This window comes from Mercenaria mercenaria, unplaced genomic scaffold (assembly GCF_021730395.1).
Source record: "Mercenaria mercenaria strain notata unplaced genomic scaffold, MADL_Memer_1 contig_3003, whole genome shotgun sequence".
Taxonomy (NCBI): domain Eukaryota; kingdom Metazoa; phylum Mollusca; class Bivalvia; order Venerida; family Veneridae; genus Mercenaria; species Mercenaria mercenaria.
Window position 1 is genome coordinate 20,122 of NW_026461103.1, and position 15,123 is coordinate 35,244.

Genomic DNA, 15,123 nt, shown 5'->3' on the forward strand with positions numbered 1-15,123 from the left:
TAGGCAGGGTTGACTATGGATTTATCGGTAATTTATTCTAGAATATTATATGCATCAAGTTTCACACCTTTGAACACACTGAAAAACTTGGCAATTCGGATTTCGCCTGGAGGCGATAATTAGGCGAATTGGCCGACTTTAAAGTGACGATATCGCTCAAATCGCCTTGTAGGCTGATCCCTGAATAAAACACTAATTTTGTATAATGGTACTAATGCACGACAGTTAAAAAAAGGTCTTAAGATAAAGAATCTACATATGATCAGATCATCTGTAGTTTGATTAGCAAACAATTATTTACGGGTGTTATAAAAAAAACAACAAAGTTTATTACCAGATAAGAATACTAAGAAAATTATCTACAGATATGTCTAAAATTACTTTTGACCACAATAAAGTACTTCAATGCCATTAAATAGTGCTTTTTAACCCGAAAATACAGCTATAGACCATATGACATAATTTAGTATAAAGTTTACATCTTTATACCATTTGTGTATCTTTACATGAGCCGCGTCAAGCATTTTCATGTCTTATGGTAATTTTTTACCTTTTTTAGATTTTTACAGTTTCAAACTGCCCATTTCATTAGCTTTAAGAAAATGTATACATCACAGGGTACAAAAATGTTAAAAAATAATATAATTTTGGCAGTAAGAATGCCTAGTGACGTTACGTGGAAGTACATGACGTCGTTTAAAACGTTAAACGTCTAGATTACGTTCTTACGACGTTATGTATATCTTTATTCAATTAAAGTCCATACAACATCATTTTGTCAAACTAAAACTATGTAAACCTTTTGACTTTATTTAATTTGATGATCTAAATGCCTCATTCATAACGACATAAAATAACACATGTTTACTTAATTGTCATTTATAACGGTCATTTATAAAACTAAACTAAACAGTCCGAACACTTTACGACTCTTCTGGAGCAGGGCATAAAACATCCTGAAATGGTCGTCTGACTAGAGGACGCACGTGCCGGTACAGGTAACGCACACGTTCAGCAGAAAGGCCGGGAGGAACTATCTGAGACGGGACGTCATCTCTGGCCATCTCCAACAGGTGCGTTTTGCAAATAACGAAGCGCACCTCGTTTTCGTCAACAGCTGACTGCCTCATGTACACAACCCCTGGCTCCTCAGAACTAAAACGGAAGAAGTGATATTTTGCGACATTTGGCACTTTCTTAAATCTATCACCAATGAAAGTTTTCCATGCCCTCCAAACCCATCCACTTCCTCCGTCATAGGTAACAGGCTGGTTACTATGGGAACTGTTGCTAACGACTTCAGCTATATGTTGTAATGTGTCACAATCCTTCCTTCGGTACAGTGTCTTAATGTTCCCAAATCCTGCATCGATCAAACACCTTAAAGAAAAAATAAATAGCATTTTGCAACAACATACAGAAGCAACCAGCTTTGGTGTTCAAGACCGACATTGAAGGTATATATAACTGAATTTCAGGAATTGATTCGTGACGTTAACGTTAATCGTGTCCTTTATTGTTATATTCAAATATGTCTAGTCACGGCTCACTGCTTAGCATCGTTCTGATTATTGAATATATAACCACTGGGCTAACATCCTTACGCATTTGAACTCTTGACCCCGTTATACCCGACTATAAATAACCCGAATGCTTTGATTATTTCATTAATTAATCAAAAATATTTTTAAAAAGGGTCAGCATGCTAATTACTATGATTTAATCAGTTCCACATACCATCACTAAATTCGCCGACATCCGTTTCGATACTGTTACAACTCTGTCTTTAATCTAAAACTAAAGCTTACCTTGTGTGTCCAGGAAGTTGCATCATGTACGTGATTTTCTGGTGACGCTGCGTCATAATTCTCCAAGACAGGTAACCGAGGACGTAACGGTTCTTGTTTTGACCTGTAAAAAGGATAGCCATAAGCGATTAAATACATGTTTTGAATTAACTAGTTAATACATATTTCATTCTCTGTTTGTTACTATTTGAAAGATCGAAACAGAGACACTACGCTAATAATCTATAATTATAGCACTACTTGCGAATATAGGTAAAAAGAAGGCTTACAACAAGCTTTTTCAATAAAAATGTTATTGAATAAAAACAGGACAACAAAGGAACCACATACCAAAGCAGTTGTCTGCATGCAAGCTACACTCATTTTCACCCAAACTGTAGTTGGCAAATGCATGGTCTAACATAGATATTACAGCGTCAGGTCCATGTACCAACTGGCCATCACGTCCTGAAATATTATCAAAGCATAAATCAAGCCCACCTTCAAAGGCTATTTAGGAATAAGTACACGCAATAGAATCCCACAGACTTAAATTGTAACGCCAAGACTCGTAACTAACGTAACTCTCATACATAGCTGACATGAAGAATTTTGAAGAACAAGCCTAGTGATACAAATATGTCAAATGTATGCATTCCGTCTCTAATTTTGAGCTAAATGACGTCATGAAGGTAGTATATACTACCTTCATGACGACGCCACTCCTTTTCAAATGTAATTTTAGAAGTCTCTGATCAAAACAGGCAACATTTTTAAATAACAAATATTTTATATGAACATTATATCTAGAATGTTTTACACGTTTTTATGATAATATGTAACTCCGTCGGCAATTTATATTAAGGATAAAATTTTCAATACATTCAACTATTTTCAGCTAATCAGCAGTAAAGCTCACAGAGTAGGCTTGGATGTTTCCCTCTATGTAATATACTTAGACCTATCAGCAAAATATTTCCCTCATTAAGAAGTACCGTTCATTGTCGCCATCAAGCATATATAGTTTTCTTTTATTACCGTGTTAAAACGTATTTAAAGCACACTTAATCATTTCTTTGAGCACTGAGAATAACAAAACAATTTATTATTAATGTAAAGCATTTCGGCTAGACTTTAAATAAACATGTACTGTAAATTGGGAAAAATTCGCGCTGCCAACATTTCGCAAATTTGCTCGAATATAATTGCAACATTATCGATTTCATTAATTCGCGAGCAGACGTCTTGAAGCAACAACTTGTTTTAAAATATGTCACTTTCTTAAATGAATTCACAATATATAAAAAAATTGAAATCTCGCGAATAGTGTCCAATTTACCGTACACTGAAAATATACTGCTAAGATAAGTAAAAGAAATACCTATTGTCTCATTCTCATCAATAAGGAAGTTGTACTGTTTGTCTCCATCCACTCTGTATCCAAAGATCTGGATTTTTCTGGGTTGAATAAAGTATGTCGGGCCTTTTTCTCTGGTGTGGTGGGGTAATTTGACATATTGTGAGAAATCGAACGTGTAGTGTACGTCGTTGCATGAAAAGTTGTCTCCACTTCTTTCGTCTTGTCGCCTTAATCTCTCAAACATGTTTGTTGATCTTTCAACACACTCCCGGTATATTTCTCTTTCTTTCCTAGCTTGTAATACATGATTATGATATTTCTCTGTGGCAGACAGTTTTTCATCTTCTGTTCTTGCTAGCTGTATATCTTGGCGAAAATCCTCACAAGTTTTGCATACGTCATCTTTTGGAGCAGCTATTTTAATGTGAGGAACGCATCTTTTCCATAGATCTTTAAAAGTAGACAGGCCAACATATTGCTTTTCAATTTGACTGCATGCTGTAACATATTCTTGATGAATGGACTGCTTAGTATTTTTTGAAGGAAGGTAGACTGGTGCTTTTTCTCCCCGGCCACGTGGAGCTGCTGGCTGTGGAAGCCCTTCCTCACTAGCATAATTCAGGAGAAACTGCACTGCATCTTTAATGGTTTCATGCGAAAACGCGTTAGGTGCTTTTCTACCAAAATTCCCATGAACTCGAGGTTGAACGCCTTTTTCTTTCATATGTTTCAGGAGAGCTCTAACTGTCCATAAACCTATGTCATAAATTACAAGAAAAGCATCTTGACATATCTTAATACCATTAAAGATGTATTCATAGCGTACACGTTTCCTTTCACCACTTCTGCATCTCTGGTCATTTCCGATTTTTTTTAATGTTCCCATAATTAGCAGCTCCTTTTCTGTTTTTGTCAATTCCCTCAAATTATATATGTTTGATCTAATTTCTTCGACAGAAAACTGCAAGAAACAGTTCTTAGAACACCCACAACCCTTGTCATAAACACTGTCCAGTTTATCTAAGTCAAACTGTGGATCATCATTTTCAGAATCTACTTGATAAGTCTCAGATTCTTGTGATAAGTACCTGCTAACGTGGGTGTCAATGTTATCTGTGGTCTCTATTTCATCTTCACTGTCCTCATGTGTATCATTAGCACGACACAAATGAGACTGTGTACTGTTTGTGGACGAAGGTTCAGTTAAGCCAAACGCACCCAACAATGTATCTAATTCCTGAAAAATAAAAAATAAAAAAGGGTATTGTACACATTGTTTTGCATTTATATTCATGTATTGAATCATAGTTTATTTCTTTATATTTAAACATTTTTAAAAAAGATAAAAATAAAAAAAAAAAAAAACAAAAAAAAAAAACAACGGTCACACAAAAATGCTCTCGAAGAAAAAAAAAAAAAAAAAAAAAAAATTGGCACTCACACAATTCGGTCTACGGTACCCTGGCTCTCAAGTCAATAGCGCTAACCTCTCGACCATTCCGACCTTAGCGACAATTAAGTCACTACTTATATATAAACTAGATCTATAGCTTCCTTTTACTTTTTGACTATTATGCCTCTCAAATTTCGATAAAATTGCGATTTAAAGCTTTAATATTCCTTAATAAAATCGAATGGAATCAATGAATAATAAGAATATCACCAAAATACTAATATACTTGGTTCGGTCGAATAAGCCAAAGCTGGCCCTTTAGCGCAAAATTCTGCGAAACGGTCGTTAATATAGGTATCATATGATGATGATGATTATTATTATACCAGATTTATGATGTTACAGGACTATCAGACAAAGTTAACATTCTATATGCACACAAAAAGTACGTAAAATCCCACGGTGATTTCCATACTGCATGCAAGCGCAATGTCAAATCAACACAAACTGCCTCGGAAATGTTAACTTATTTCTACAAATTCTAGCAACCCGGAGAGATTGTGACTTCAGCATCATCTTAAATTTAAATGTGTTCATGATTTATGAAAGAAAATAGAACTCGTACTCACATCAAAAGTGTCCATTTCCTTTATTATTTTTCACGTGTAAATTTCAAGGGCGCGGCCATTTTATTTTCATCTCGCTCGACTTTGACGTCACTTTTCTCGCTTACGTCATAAATACCATAAGACATGAAATTGCTTGACGCGGCTCACATATATATATATTCAATTAAAAACAAATAAAATGTTTGTTTAGTGGTATAAACAATCTCTTCTTATTCTAAGTATATCTGAGCAGGATTTGGCAGTATATTTAACAATATTTTCATTTGATAATAGGAAGCATAAATTTTCAGTATCACTATATGTGTTAAACATTGGACAACCATCAGTAGCTTTGTCAAACAAGGTCTGGCGAATATCATTATACACAGAACAGAAGCAATACGTGCCTTTCATCTTCTATTCCTGATTTACAAATAGGACAGATTCTTCCATTTATATCCAATCTTTCATACCTTCCGGTCTCTAAACAGCGTTCGACACTAACTTTTTTGCCAGGTATCCCGAAGGAATACCTGCTGGGAAATTTAGGAATCCCTGCTGAAAATTAGGAGTCCCTGATAACAAAATGTGGTTAGAACATGAAAAAACTAAAATCTAACAAACACAACTGTTTACAGTACTACATGTATTTTATTTCCACTTTATTTCCATTTTACATCAATGACAACAATAGCTTGTATGACTTTTGCTGTAAAAGAATAATGTCATTTCTGTCCAAGTCCTCTTCCCCCTCATCTTCACTACCATCGCACTCCTCTGCGATTTGTTGTAGTTCGTCTAAATGTATGCCGCCTAGTTCATTCCCCCTTATAACCCCCTTATTTGTAATCATTTTTTTGACATAAAAAAAAATTCCGAAAAGTCTCCCTTAAATAAAAAAAAATTTAAAAAAAAAGAAATGTTCCGACCTACCTACCCTAATTTTTTGAGCATGTTACCAGATACAAAGATTTTTTAGGCCTTATTAATGCAACTCCAACAGACTTTATCTAAAACTAGTACATTGGTCATAACAGATTTTCTTAAACATTTCATATTTTAGTTGTTTTATTTTGCACATTGCCTAAAAGTGGGTGGGTTTTAGTGTTTGCATGCTTTTATTATTAGCAAATTCTTCTAAATAAGAGCTGCTTTGGCAACAGTGATCATATTTTTCGTAAATGCAGACGTTTTATTGGCTTTTTATTTTAGTTTGTACTAGAAAAATCTTGTAAGAAATGATAAAAATGTTCGAAAATGTCGGTCTAGAAAACGAGTAACGAAAAACAAAAGTAACAGTTAAAGTTCTTGAAAAGATAACTGTTTTAACTTTATTTTCTCATCATACCACGTATAATTTCTGCTTATTTAATTTGTTTTGCCCAAACAAAGCCTCGGCAATGATAATAAATTTGTTATAGACCGTAACGGCCGACCGGCTGATGTAATCGTATCAAGCACACAAAATAATGGTACAAACACGATAATCTAAGGCTGCATTGTTTATCAATTAACTTGTAAACATTGATCAATAAACACCTTTGATAATGACAAGGCATATTGTACTAAATACAAACCGCGAGATAAGCACGTGTCATTTGGCGCGTGGCGTGACTGACATCTGTCGGTAGCTAATTAACATACGACGCTCCGCCTACTGCCATATTTCCGCTTGTGCCGGTGAACAATATTGAAATTCACTGGGATTTTCATTGACAGGGTGCAGAACTATCGAACTTGGAACGCATCTAAGTAAATTTCCGCGAGTCAAGCCGACGCGCGTGCCGTAATTTATGCGGGTAAAATACGAGTTTTTCTCGATTTTCGCGGGTCAAAACCCGGGACCTCGGGTCAACTGAAGCAAAAGACCGATGTTTGAGCGAACAAGACTGGGGAATTTCATTTTTTTAGAATCATATTTTATCTGAAAATCAAGAGTCCCGACGGAACACCGAAATTGTGAACTTTAGGATCCCTTGCGGATTTTTGGTGTCCTCGGGATCCCGGGACACCGTTAGTGTCGAACGCTGCTAAACGAATTGGAGCCACCCCCATTCAAAACTTTGCTGGTGCTGATCTATGACCATAAGGCATTACCATATTTACATATTGTTCGTGCTCATAGTCAAATTTAAACTTCTGATATAAACGTAGTTTGTTTTTACTTTCACCATCTTTACTTACTAAACTATGTACAGACTGTACCCATTCATCAATACAACAGTCCACAGCAGAACTCATTACTTTCAGAACAAGTACATTTTTATTCAAAGGTACACTAAAATCACAAAATTCTGCACATCCAAAGTTTTTCACTCTAAAATACCAATTTCTACAATTTCTATTGCCACATTATAACAATATTTTGCCATTCTGTAGCTAGGCCCAGTCTGGTTTATGACTGATATTCTAACCCAATAATTTGCAACACATTTTAGCTGTTGAATGTAAACTGGATCCCAGCCCATATCTCCAGTCACAGCAGAGCCAGGAGTGTATTTGCCTGTTCCAAGAAAGAAGCGCATGGCAATAATATTCAATTTTATCAAAAGATATCATCCATATGTTAAAAGCGCAGACTCATTTACCAAACTCGCAAGACAGTTACCCTGCGCATATAAGAAATATATGAGGTTGCCTGATTACAAATCGTTGCACAGATAACAAATTGGTTATTTGCGCTGCGCGATTTACCAAATGCGCAGATTGGCTATGTGCGCATAACATCAACACTCTAGAGGTCACAATTTTGGCCCAATCTTAATAAAACTTGGTCAGAGTGTTACCCTCAGTAAAATCTGCGATATTGGGTCATCTGGGGTGAAAAACTAGGTCACCAGATCAAATCAAAGGAAAAGCTTGTTAACACTCTAGAGGTCACATTTTTGGCTCAATCTTAATGAAACTTGGTCAGAATGTTACCTTCAATAAAATCTTGAACGAGTTTTATGTTGGGTCATCTGGGGTCAAAAACTAGGTCACCAGGTCAAATCAAAGGAAAAGCTTGTTAACATTCTACAGGTCACAATTTTGGCCCAATCTTAATGAAACTTGGTCAGAATGTTACCCTTAATAAAATCTTGGACAAGTTTGATATTTGGTCATCTGGGGTCAAAAACTAGGTCACCAGGTGAAATCGAAGGAAAAGCTAGTTTACATTGTAGAGGCCACATTTATGATCTTATCTTAATGAAACTTGGTCAGAATGTTAGTCTTGATGATCTATAGGTCAAGTTCAAATCTGGGTCAGGTGGGATCAAAAACTAGGTCACTAGGTCAAATAAAAGGAAAAACTTGTTGGACACTCTAGAGGCCACATTTATGACTGTATCTTCATGAAACTTAGTCAGAATGTTAATCTTGATGATCTTTAGGTCAAGTTTGAATCTGGGTCATGTTGGGTCAAAAACTAGGTCACTGTCAAATCAAAGGAAAAGCTAGTTAACACTCTGGAGGCCACATTTATGACCATATCTTAATGAAACTTGGTCAGAATGTTACTCTTGATGATCTTTATGTCAGTAGGTCAGGTGAGCGATACAGGGCCTTCATGGCCCTCTTGTTTATCAGATGACTGCATGATCTCTGTAGGCTAATAGGAAAAAACATTTTAGTATTGAAAAATATGAATTAAAAGTGCTGCTTTTTTAAATGAAAGTTGGTAATTTGTAGTTGTTCAATTGCCAATGAAATTAAAAGTATAAGATACCTCATCCTACAGTATATTGGCTAATGCAGATCCTTCTGGCCCAAAGGTACAAAAGTCATTCAAATAAATAAAATTACTTTATAAAGTTAAAATAGAAGATAATACAGTGAAATCTTAATTTCTGTAGAGAGTACAGCACAATTTTCAGTGATTACAGTAGTGATCACATGAAGACTATAGAGAAATTCTTGACTGTAGTTTCCTGTACACGGAAGGAAATATATTTTGACTGTGTATGTATTTACAGGTGGAGACTTCACTAAAGGAGATGGCACAGGAGGTAAAAGTATCTATGGAGAAAGATTTGATGATGAAAATTTTGAGTTAAAACACTATGGTCCTGGGTGGCTCAGCATGGCTAATGCAGGTATATCACCATATTGAGTAGGAATTTTTGACAGTGTAGTTTAAGCTGCATGTGTAAAACCCTATCCTTTTTAGCTCCCCTGAGCTTAAACTTTGCAATGCCGTGCAGAAATATTTTCCTGTTCTCAGGAAATCCCGGGATTATCCTGGGATATCCTGAGATTCTTTTAGCAAGGCAGCATAAAAGTCCTGAAGACAGGACTTTAACACTAAAAGACAGGACTTTTGATAGAAAAATTGTCCTGTTCACTGGAAAAAGACAGGACTTTTTCTAAAAGATACAGATTGAAAGATCGTAATTTGAAACATGATCTTGTAATGGTCTAGTAAGTTAATTACATCCTGGTGTTGAAGACCCAAGTTTTAGGAGAAAATGTATCAGTAAGCACTTGTGCTGTGGTGGTGTTGGTGTAACAGGAATATATTCTATAGTTGTTGTAAGCAAATTATTTCTGTATAAACTTTTAGAAATAATACTATATATATTCCTTCATTTAATGATTTTACAAAACAATACTGGTAAGTTATTTAGAAAAGTACTTTTCTTTAAAATCAGTCAGAGCATTAAAAAGTGAAATGTGTTAGTATTGTTTAGATTATCTGTACATGTTTGCCTGTAATAACTTTTTTGTGCCCCCCTCCCCCCTATTTAACATAGGGTCATGAAACACATATTACAGGAATATTATTCTGCATTTGGTGTTGTTCATCTGGGATTTTGCTCCGGATTTCTATCTGTCAGAGTTATGGCCCTTTATTGTCAAAGATATGCATAAATGAGATTCAAGTTTGTGTCACATGTATCGAAAACAGAATTTAACATCAGTGTCATAAAAGTTAGGGGATTGTTGTATAGCATGCAAAGTTGCGCACCTGGTCCCATATTCATAAAGCTCCTAAGGAGAAAACTTAGGCAAATCCTTAACTTTGTAAAATTTCCTGAACAATATAGCACAAAAGAAAAGTGTAGACTTTATAAATTTTATTTATAATCTTCATTACTATGCCAGACTGTATGTGACAATATTGTTAAACATTCAAACTATCTCAACAATTGTCCACAAAATGATTTGGAACTTTTCCCTTAGTTAATCCGTTAGGGAAAATTTTTCCTTGGGAGCTTTATAAATACCAGCCCTGGTGTTCTGTTTGGAAATTCACTCACCAGACTGAACTTATGGTCCTTGAATTAGTGAAAAATACACAAAGTGCTTAAAAGTTTGTGTTAATATATTACACCTAGAGTCATAAAATGATGTAGGAATATTATCCAGCATGTGAATTTGTTCATTTGAAATTTTAGCTTATGTGAGCACAAAGTGCTCATGTTAAGCTATTGTGATCTGCGACCACTGGGACACAAGAGAGAATAATATAAGTTTTTATGGTTGTGGTTTGGGTTCAGAGTCTGGCCTGATTGGTAGGTAGAGCTGGTGGTACAGGTGCTACAATTGGTATGTTCAGCCAATGGGGAATTAGTGACCAGAGTTCCTGTGATTAATTCCCATTGTACCCTCCTTATCGGTCACTGGGTCCACTCTACTTTCGTCAGGTAGAGTGGGAAGCTGATTCTGCAGTGTTAATGTTATTGAAACATAAATCGTTTTTACTTCCAAATAGTCATTTTTAGCTCGACTATACAAGTATAAGGAGAGCTATCCTACTCACCCCTTGAAGGAATTTTATAAAACTTGGGTCAAATGATCACCTCATCAAGGCAATGTGCAGAACACATGAGTCAGCTCAAGGTCAAGGTCACAATTTAGGGTGAAAGGGTTGAGCCTTCCATTTTGTGTCCGCTCTATATCTCCTAAACCCCTTGAAGGATGATCATGAAACTTGGATCAAATGATCACCTCATCAAGACGATGTGCAGAACCCACGAGTCAGCCATGTTGGTTCAAGGTCAAGGTCACAACTGAAGGTCAAAGGTTTGAGCCTTCCATTTTGTGTCTGCTCAGTATCTCCTAAACCCCTTGAAGGATAATCATGAAACTTGGGTCAAACGATCACCTCATCAAGACGATGTGCAGAACCCATGAGTTAGCCATGCCGGCTCAAGGTCAAGGTCACAACTCAAGATCAAAGGTTTAAGCCTTCCATTTTGTGTCCGCTCTGTATCTCCTAAACCCCTTGAAGGAATTTTATAAAACTTGGGTTAAATGATCACCTCATCAAAACGATGTGCAGAACTTATGAGTCAGCCATGCTGGCTCAAGGTCAAGGTCACAACTTAGGGTCAGAGGTTTGAGCCTTCAATTTTGTGTCTACTCTGTATCTCGTAAACCCCTTGAAGGATTTTCATCAAACTTGGGTCAGATGAGCACCTCATCAAGAACTCTTGAGTTAGCCATGTCAACTCAAGGTCAAGGTCACAACTCAACATCAAAAGTTTCAGCTCTGTATCTCCTAAACCCCTTGAAGGATTCTCATGAAACTTGGGTCAAATGATCACCTCATCAAGACATTGTGCAGAGTTCATGAGTCAGCCATGTCAGTTCAAGGTCAAGGTCACAGCTAAAGGTCAAAGGTTTACCCTTTCACTATCCACAGCAGTGGCGGGGGATTTAGCTGTCTTTCAGACTGCCTTGTTTCAACTTATCTCTTGTAATTACTTGATGGATTTGATTCAAACTTGAATACTTATTCCTCATCATCATCCACATCATCTGACATAAGGGCCATAACTCTGGCACAAATATTTCGTGAATTATCCCCCCTTTTCACTTAGATTTTCAGGTTATAGTTTTGATGCACTTTCACTCTATCTCTGTTATTACTGAATGGATTTGATTCAAACTTAAAATAGTTGTTCAACATCATCACCCACATCATATGACACAAGGTGCATAACTCTGGCGTAATTTTTCATGAATTATTCCCCTTTTTACTTAGAATTTCAGGTTAAAGTTTTATGCACTTTCACTCTATCTCTGTTATTACTGAATGGATCTGATTCAAACTTAAACAATTGTTCAACATCATAACCCTTATCATATGACACAAGGTACATAACTCTGGCACAATTTTTCATGAATTATTCCCCTTTTTACTTAGAATTTTAGGTTAAAGTTTTGATGCACTTTCACTCTGTCTCTATTATTACTGAATGGATTTGATTCAAACTTAAAATAGTTGTTCAACATCATCACCCACACCATATGGCACAAGGTGCATAACTCTGGCACCAATTTTTCATTAATTATTGCCCCTTTTTACTTAGAATTTTAGGTTAAAGTTTTGATGCACTTTCACTCTGTCTCTGTTATTACTGAATGGATTTGATTCAAAATTAAAATATTTGTTTAACATCATCACCTACACCATATGACACAAGGTGCATAACTCTGGCACCAATATTTAATGAATTATGCCCCTTTTTGCTTAGGATATACTTAGTGTTTTGATACATTTTATCTTTACCTCTCTTATTACTTTAAGTTAATATTTTTGACATAGACTCAGGCTATTGTGCAATATCTTCATCCACAATTGGAGTCATTAAACACTCCATTGACAGCTCTAGTTTCCTCAGATGTGTCCAGTTTCACTATCCAGCATCAAAATAGTCAAGCGCGTTGTCTCCTGTGACAGCTCTTGTTTTTTGGGTCACTCCATCAAGGTCACAGTGGACAGAAAATGGAAATCCATTTCTGGTCAGTAATTTGAGAACCATTTGACCTAGGACCGTCAAACTTCATAGGGTGATAGGACTTACAGAGTAGATGACCCCTATTGTTTTTTGGGGTCACTCCATCAGTGTCTCTTTGACTTTTGCTCTTGTCCCCTATTGAATTCTTGCCTATACGACTATGCAATGGGGGAGACATGCACTTTTCAACAAAAGCATCTTCTAGTTCCCTGATTAGTTCACCTGGAATTTTACATGGGAAGTGACATTCAGTGTGATTGACTTGCCATTTTATCTTATAATACAATGCTCCATTGCTTCGACTTCAGATAACTGTATAGTTTTGATATTGTCAGTTTTAAAGGGCTTGCATATCCCTTTTATGCAGTCTTTACACTTTGGAGTAACTCCTGACTTCCTCTTTCACTCTTCCTTTTATTTAGAGCTCTTGTCTGATTATCTTCTTTTGCTTTATGTCTTTCTGTTTTACATTTTTCATTACTTCTATCTGTAGGATTCTGTCTTTCCTGTGTAGCATTTCTATTTCTTTTATCTTTGACATTTTCTGTGTTTGACACCTTTTTCTTTTCAATATTTTGTGTTCTCTTCCCACTTTCTTCTGTTTTCTGGGCATCTTGCTTCTGTTTTACTTTAACAATATTTTTCTGCTTTCTTTCAGTATTATTCTCAGTTCCTGGCCTGTCATTTCTTTAATTCTTATTTTCATCTTGTTTTTATCTGCTTTCATTATTCTGTTTGTCTCTCTGGACATTGTTATTTCTTCTTTGTTTATCTGCACTATCATTTTCTTGCTGATTATGTTTTTCTGTATCTCTGGGTAACTGAACAACTTGAAGTTCCTCTGGATCTTTTTCATTGTCCAGATTTTCTAGCTCGGCAGGTGGATTTGTTGGTCTACTGTCTGGATCACAGTAAGGTTTGAGACACATAGCATTCACCAGTGATTTTACCTCCTTGTTTGTATGTGCGTGGCACAGTTTGTACCTGGTTTGGTCCAAGCATAGTGATGTAGTAGCCCCATGTGGTTCTGGGACGATCAGTGTATGAAAAGAATTGGAACCACTGCCTTACCCTTACATAATCATAAGAGGCGCGAATAGGGTCTTAATACTTGGTTTTGTAGTAACTCTGCAGGTATGCAAATTTTGATTCCATACCTCATGTTTTTATTTTGATGTAAATGAGATGTGGAACCACAATTTGTAGTCCTGTTTGGCGCCATATAACCTATACTGTGTTGATGCCCCGCAAAACCCAAATAAATAAATAAATAAATAGTGATGTAGTATGGTCCAACCCAGTTGTGATGTAACTTCAGAGCCCTTCCCTGCAGAACCTTCATGCAGAACAACCGTCTGGGCTGGTCTGTATTCAGGTGATATTGAGTACTTGTCAGATTGATTCTTCTATTTCTCTTGCGCATGCTGGATATTTTGAGCTGCAATTTTTCTGCAAATCTCAAGGCTTTGCAATATTTTACCCAGATGTATCTTGTAGTTTTGGGGAAGATGGTCTTTTGGCTGCAACACTGTGTTGATTGGTAGTCACATCTCCCTGCCATAAAGTAAGAATGGGCTAAAATCTGTTGACTGTGTTGCTGGCGTAGATCTGTTTGCCATCGTTATCCCTGCATGGTAAAAGGTCGGGCCAATCATCTTGCTGTCCTTTATAGTAGGCTCGGAAGGCCTGTACAATATAGGAATTCTTAGACTCTACCAATCCATTTGTCATGGGATGATAAGCACTTGGAAAGGTTTGCTTGATGTTGAACAGTTCCGACAAGGCTTTTACTAATTTGGACTTGAAATTTTTTCCTCTATCACTCAGTAGTACTCTTAATGGCACACCATATCTTGTGATGATTTCTCGAAATAGTACTATAGCCACTTATCTGCTGACTTTGTATGGAGTAGAAAACATTCCACCCATTTGGAGTAGCTGTCAGCTACCAGTATTTATCCTTCGTAGTTGGCAGTCCACTCAGGATGTCCATCTGCCATCGGCTGAAGAAGTCTTTTACCAGCTGTGGTTGCAGTGGAGGAGGCTTGGAACTGAAAGCTTGTTTTGACTGTTGGCCTTAACATACTGCTTTATGTTCTCATACATTGAAGGCCAGTAGTATTTATTACGAAGTGATGCATAAGTCCTTTCAAATCTTTGGTGACCTCCGCCTGCTTTACAGTCATGGAATTGTTTCAGCACGTCGCCCCTTAAGATTCTAGGAATTGCTATCTGCTTGACAAGGTGT

General features: G+C 36.5%; 1 protein-coding gene across 1 annotated transcript; it reads right to left on the reverse strand.

Annotated features, from left to right (window-relative positions):
* Positions 1–796: 796 nt before the first annotated feature.
* LOC128552653 (uncharacterized) lies at positions 797–7,389 on the reverse strand. The gene is made up of 5 exons (XM_053533696.1): positions 7,246–7,389; positions 3,169–4,384; positions 2,139–2,255; positions 1,809–1,911; positions 797–1,380 (listed from the first exon to the last, which is right to left on the reverse strand). The coding sequence occupies exons 1-5, from the start codon at positions 7,387–7,389 to the stop codon at positions 924–926; spliced, it is 2,037 nt and encodes a 678-aa protein (XP_053389671.1). The 3' UTR covers positions 797–923.
* Between the last annotated feature and the right edge of the window lie 7,734 nt (positions 7,390–15,123).

Excerpts from the sequence above, each read along its gene's own strand:
- LOC128552653 (XM_053533696.1), bottom strand. The coding sequence starts at position 7,389 with ATGAGTTCTGCTGTGGACTGTTGTATTGATGAATGGGTACAGTCTGTA. Across the intron at positions 2,256-3,168 it reads TGATGAGAATGAGACAATAG|GACGTGATGGCCAGTTGGTA; the intron begins GTATTTCTTTTA and ends ATAATATTTCAG. Across the intron at positions 1,381-1,808 it reads CAACTTCCTGGACACACAAG|GTGTTTGATCGATGCAGGAT; the intron begins GTAAGCTTTAGT and ends TTTTTCTTTAAG.